This window comes from Humulus lupulus, chromosome 1 (genome assembly GCF_963169125.1).
Source record: "Humulus lupulus chromosome 1, drHumLupu1.1, whole genome shotgun sequence".
NCBI classification, from domain to species: Eukaryota; Viridiplantae; Streptophyta; class Magnoliopsida; order Rosales; family Cannabaceae; genus Humulus; species Humulus lupulus.
Window position 1 is genome coordinate 176,281,961 of NC_084793.1, and position 6,605 is coordinate 176,288,565.

General features: G+C 38.0%; 1 protein-coding gene and 1 non-coding gene across 2 annotated transcripts; one reads left to right on the plus strand and one right to left on the minus strand.

Annotated features, from left to right (window-relative positions):
- Positions 1-290: 290 nt before the first annotated feature.
- On the plus strand, positions 291-644 carry LOC133824955 (uncharacterized). Its single transcript, XM_062257970.1, has one exon. The coding sequence runs from the start codon at positions 291-293 to the stop codon at positions 642-644; it is 354 nt and encodes a 117-aa protein (XP_062113954.1).
- Positions 645-6,171: 5,527 nt separating this feature from the next.
- On the minus strand, positions 6,172-6,278 carry LOC133813627 (small nucleolar RNA R71). The gene has a single exon (XR_009884635.1). It is a non-coding gene; the product is annotated as a small nucleolar RNA R71 (small nucleolar RNA).
- Positions 6,279-6,605: the final 327 nt, after the last annotated feature.

Sequence of the window (6,605 nt, forward strand, 5' to 3'; positions counted from 1 at the left end):
TCATTAAACATACACAAGACAAGTATTATTATCTTATTGTGTCTATCTAAACCTTATAATATAATAAATATCACCATCAATATCAGTCATATTAATCAAACCTTAGGTTAAAATTAATATTCTTAAACTTAGAAAATCTACAAGTGTTACTACGAGTGTCCAATTAAATCCCGGTCTGAACCAAAATCCACAGTCATAAAAATACTACTACTATTACTATTATTACTACTATCTAACTAGCTAAGTAAAGTTCTTGGACTCTACATCTTGTTAGTACCATAGGCAAACCTATGATGATTGATAAGGTTACAAAGGAAAGATCTATGGTGAAGTTTGCTAGAGTGCTTGTGGACGTTGAGATATCAGATCATGTACAACAGTTTATCAGCTTTCTTAATGAGCGTGGTCAATTGATGGAGCAGGCTATAGAGTTTGAATGGCTGCCTACCCAATGTTCGCACTGTAAAGGTTTTGGACATCTTGATTCCAGTTGTAGCCGTGACCAAGGGGCTATTTGGAGGAAAAAGGAGATGAAGCTTGGACTGGGGAATGTGGAGGCTAAGAGTAATCAAGCAACTACTGCTCCCATGTCTGAAATTTTGCCAAAGGTTTCTCAAGATCTGGTGGTTGGTATTGATACATAGACAGAAATGTTAAAGGAGAAATGTAGCTCTAATTCTGGGCAGGAGATGAAATGGACCACACCAAAAAAAGTGGGAGGATTTAAACATATTCTTCCCGATACTCAAAATTTGAGGACTAACAAGTATAGTGTCTTGCAGGAGAATCAAATGGTGGTCACAAAGAAGGATCAACAAGAGATCAATGGTTCTAATGGAAGGGTGCAACGTACTGTGTTGGAATATTAGGGGCCTGAATAAACGAAATAAGAAGAGGTCTTTGCTAGACTTTTGCAGGTTCAATAAAATTGGTTTAGGTGCTTTTCTAGAAACCAAATTGAGGGGAAATAAGATTAAGGATATGATGAGGTCTGTTTTTGTGGGTTGGGACTGTTTCAGTCGTCCGACTGTCGAGGGTAGGATTTTATTGGTTTGGAAAGCTGGTCATGTCTCTCTGAGTATTCTTCAGGAAGATGAACAATATGTTCATTGCTATGTGAAGATTAAGGGCGTTAATCAGAAGTTTTGTCTGATTCTTGTTTATGGTAAGAATTCGGTGGAGGAAAGGAAAAGTCTCTAGACTCAGCTATCTTTGCTTGAGTTCCCAGTGCATCCTTGGTTAGTAGTTGGAGATTTTAATGCAGTTTTTGACTATGATGATCGAATTGGAGGTCGTCTTGTTACTGAGCTGGAATAGGAAGATGGTCATCATTAGAGGGTCTGTACTATGGTGGATGAGTTGTGATCGATTGGTTCCCATTATACCTAGTCTAATAAACAAGTGGAAGTAGCCAGAATTTTCTCTAAATTGGACAGGGTTTTCAAAAATGAAGCTTGGGTTGATGCTTTTCCTGACTCTGAGGCTCGTTTTAACTGGGATGTCATCTTTGACCATTGCTACTGCATTATAAAAACTGTTCCAGTTCAGATATTAGGGATCAGGTTTTTTAAATTCTTTAATATGTGGGCGGATCATCAGGATTTCAGAAGCACTATGTTACGTAGTTGGTCTGATTCGATTGATACTTCTGGTTTACAGCGAATTGTAAAGAAATTACATAGGTTAAAATCCTTTCTACTTCAGTTTAACAAAGTGAAAGTTGGTGATGTAGCTAAACAGTTTTATGAAGCTAAGGTTAAGTACCAGCAAGCCCAACTTTATTTGCAACAGGATCCTTCTTTGGTTTCTCTTTAGCTTCCTGAAAAAGAGGCTTGTTTAGAGTTTGCTTGTCAATCTAGAATGTATGAGAGTTCTCTTAGGCAAAGGAGTAAGATCACTTGGCTTATATTTGGAGATGAGAATAGTTCCTATTTTCATGCTAGTCTAAAGTAGAGGAAAGATGGTAATCAGATTACTTCATTCATGGATGATACATGTCAGCTCAATGATAATTATGAAGAGGTTGCTGCTTATTTAATGTAACGACCCAAATTTACTAATGAGGCTTAAGGGCCTAGATTAGTGTGCCGGGAGGGCATAATTGGAATATATGTGATTTAATGATTTAAAGCATGTTATATGACTATTTGAATATTTGAGATGCATGACTATGTGTATTAGTATGCATGTAGGCCCTAATTAGGTTAGAAGGGCATAATCGTAATTTTTGCCCGTTGCTGGAATAACTGTATATATATATGTGATAATTGCTGAGACCACATTATTATGTGGATAAATCTGTGATCTGTGATTCGAGACGATCCTAGTGAGCAGATTAGCGAAAAAGTCACGGCGGGGATTTATACCCGGCTCGGGGCGAGCCTGGGGGTATAAATGGGAATTTAGAGAATATTTATTGAGGTTAATTTTGATGATGAGGAATATAATTGGTGATTAATTAGGTATCGGGAGGTAAGCAGAAAATATTGGAGACACTCGAGGAATTAGTGGGAATTGGGGTGAAATGACCAAAACGCCCTAGATGCACTTAAAGGTTTAAAATTAAAAGGGAGGGCATTATGGTCATTTGGCTTGCAAGGGATAGGTATGCTGAGGCTTTATACTTAGTGGGAATTGTAGAAAAAGGTAGAAGGCTGAGGAAAGAAAGAAAAGAATGAAAAGAAAGAAAAAGAAAGGGAAGGAAAACAGAGTAGTTTTCTTAGGGTCGGTTTGTGGTTCTCTCACCATTTCTCTTCATTCTTCTTGGAGCAAAACTCATAAGGGAGCTAGGTTAAGTTGAGTAACAAGAATACTATGCTAAGCTTGAAGGGTTGGCAAGGGGTTAGCAGGAACACACCAATACTTGAGGTAAGCCTTTGGAGTTTTCAGTTTCTGGTTTGGCTAGTTTGAATTATGGTATCTAGGCTAAGTTGATGGGAATTTTAGGGGAACTGAAGCCAAGAAATTGAGGAAGAACAAGCTAAGGAGGTCTAGAGGCTAACTTGAAATCGAATTTCCATTAAAGGTATAAATTTTGAGCTTTAAACTTTGATGTCTTGACTAGTTTTTGCTGAGTTTCTGAGTTTAGGGTCAACTATGGTGAATTTTGAGATTGGGGATGCATGTGCTTGGGTTTTGAGTATTTGGGATGCTTGGGATGAGTGGAGTGTGTCAATAAGCTTGTTTTTGAGTTTGGTGAATATTTGGAGAAGTTTTGTTTAAGTTTGGCTCGAGGAAATCGCAGGAAGGGAAAATGAGGTGTTGCCTGTCTGTGACTAGCGCTAGAGCGCTAGCCTTTGGGCGCTGTAGCGCTAGGCCATGCTTTTTGGGGGATTTTGGTTCTGCTTGTAGCGCTGTAGCGCCCTCCTTAGAGCGCTGTAGCACTGCCCTGTTTCCAGAAAGGGGTTTTAGGGTTATTTACAAGGGTTTTTGACCAAGGGTTCGAGGTTCGATTCCACCACCCTGTTTGGTGGAATTAGGACTTCCCGGGGGCTCGGGATTGGTCCCGAGGCTAGGTTTTGGACTTGAGGTTTGGTGATGACTTTGATCTATGGTTGTGATTAGGTGAGCGCTAGGGCTTGAGAGGGATCGTGCTCAAGGAATCAAGTGAACAAAGCTAGCGAATCTAAAGGTAAGAAATTTGCACTCGGTTATATGTTTGTGATGGGACTAAGAGCTCCCGATATCTGTATAATGTCAATGATGGTATTATGCCATAGGACATGTGATAGTGGCCTAAGGGTGCCGTACACAATATTTGCGCACAGGGCGCGGCTTGGCCGCTGGTAGCCGAGGACAGCTTAATATTCTCTGAGCTCGGTTTAAGCGAGCCGGAGTCAGTGGAATAACGGAGGGTGCGGCCTAAGGGCGCTAACCCTAGTTATCACTTGTGAATTGGTGTATGATATGAGTTGATATGTTAATATGCTTAATACTTGGTTATTCTGAATGTTTATATGATTGAGAACATGTTTATGCAATGTGGGATATTGGATTGTCTGTTGATTACTTATGCTCTGTTATTGTGTTTTCTTGTTGGGCCTTGGCTCACGGGTGCTACGTGGTGAAGGTAAAGGCAAAGGCAAGTTAGACCAGTCCTGAGATGGAGAGCTGCGGGGCTGAATGTACATAGTCAGTTGTTCAGTCGCTTTGGTCGAGGAGTGGATCAGGACATGGATTGCTGAACTGTCTATTTTGCCTTAGCATGGCTAATATTATATTTAGATCATGAATTTTTTGTAAATGGTTTTAAACCTATTATTTTGGGATCTCGTGTAAACATGAAATGTTAATTATAGGAAATGTGACTTTTAAGACCAAAATGTTTTAACCCTAGTACCATTATAATTTCAGTAACACGATTTTAACTAAATGACTTGATTAGCAAGTCTAGCACTTTTATAAACACACAGTGTAACGGTCTTGGCTATCCAGGGCAACTACTTGGATTAATATTGCCTTTTACCAAGAAGGATGTTAAGAAGTCATTATTTAGTATACATTAAATTAAGAGTCCTGGCCCAGATGGATATGGTTCAGGATTTTTCAAAACCTTATGGAAGGATATAGTGGATGAAATATCAGAGGCGATTTTGACATTCTTTGATCGAGGAGAGCTTCCTCATGAGCTTAACAATACAATCATTTCCCTTATTCCTAAGGTAGATACTCCCTCTAAAGCTGCTGATTATAGGCCGATTGCTTGCTGTAACACACTATATAAATGCATTTCAAAAATCAAAACAAATTAAATTGGTTACTTTTGCAATTGTTTGGTAATTGATTTGTGCACATAGTTTTATTTTGCAATCCATGTGGAGACGATCTCAAATATTTATCACTTTATTACTTGTTTTGTGACTATGTACATTTGCACATAATTGATAAAATTAAATCATAACAAGATTTCAAGATTTTGACGTCGTGAATTGCATTTTTGATGAATTTGATTCAAAGTCTGAGAGGTGAGAGCTAAATATGCTACATTTAATAGACATAGATTTGAATATAGGATGAGAGTACCTATATGATTTGTGTAGCTTTTATGATTTCTATTCTTAATGCTTGCTTGATGTTGGAATTTATCACAGAGATGTAGAAGATTCACATACAGGTTGAGAGATTTATATATCCTAATAAGAATATAGATTGTATTAGTAAATCTGCTATCACAATAAGAGAAAGAATACCGAAATTGTATTGATGAAGTAATAAAGTGGATAGATGATGAAATTAAATACCCTATGTTTTCATTCATCGAATTAATTTCGCTTTTATTTGTTTATGTTATTAGTTAATTGTTAGTTTTGTTAATTCTTATTTTTGTTCTTGAGATTCTTTAATCTAAGTTTTATTAGCCAAATAGAATTAGGAAATTAATTATTGGTAGTAAATAACAATCTTTGTGGGATGATACTCTACTTATCTCTATTATTACTTGTCATACGATTGTGTATACTTGCACATTGGAATTATCGCAACAAGTTTTGGGCGTCGTTGTCAGGGATTGTTTTATTGATATCAAAATAATTAATTTTTGTTCTAATTTGGTTGTTTTTATTTTTAGAATTCTAACTGGGTTTGTGTCTGAATCCTCTTGTCACAGGTAGTTTTAGTTTATGCAATGAGGTAAAACAACTGAGATATTATTGGTGAATCCTGAGATTGAGAGAACCTATAGACATAACCGAAAGAATAAAAGGTTTGAGGCAAGGATGGCTGCAAACCTACAGAATGCAGTAAATAATGTCACCAACAATGTCGAAGGGGAAGTGGCTGCTGAGGTCCCTGCTGAACAAGGGGCAAGAAGTTTAAGAGATTATGTACTCCCAATTGTCATGGGAGTGCATTCATGCATCAGAAACCCGCATAGATTCCATTAACAATTTTGAGATCAAGCTGGCAATACTACAAATGGTCTAGTCCACCGTTCAGTTTAGTGGATTACCTATAGAGGACCCAAACATGAACATAGCTAATTTCCTGGAGCTTTGTGCAACTTTTAAGATGAATGGGGTGAGTGACGATGCTATCAGATTGAGGTTGTTCCCATTCTCACTGAGGAAAAGAGCCAAGAGTTGATTAAACTCTCTGCAGGCCAACTATATTAACACTTGGGAGGAGCTATTACAGAAGTTTCTTGCAAAGTTATTTCTTCCAATAAAGGTTGCAAGGTTGAGAGGAGAAATCAATAACTTCTTCTAGTATGATGGGGAATCATTATATGACGCACGGGAGAGGTTTAAAGAATTGATGAGAAAATGTGCCCATCACGACATTGAGAAGTGGATGCTGGTCCACAATTTCAATAACGTGTTGTGCAATACTACACGCAACATCATAGATGTTGCAACAAGACGAGTGTTCATGGGAAATAGTGCTAATGAGGCCTATGCATTGTTGGAAAAAATGGCCACGAATAACTAGCAATGGGCTGATGAGCGAGCTACTAGTAACAGAAAAGTAGCTGGGATTCGTGAACTAGATGCTATCACAACACTAAGTAGTTGCAGAAAAAAAATATTTCAACTCAAGCAATGTAGATGCAGACGGTGTGTGAAAGGTGTGGAGGTTCTCACCAATTTGAGTAGTGTATGGCAGTAGAG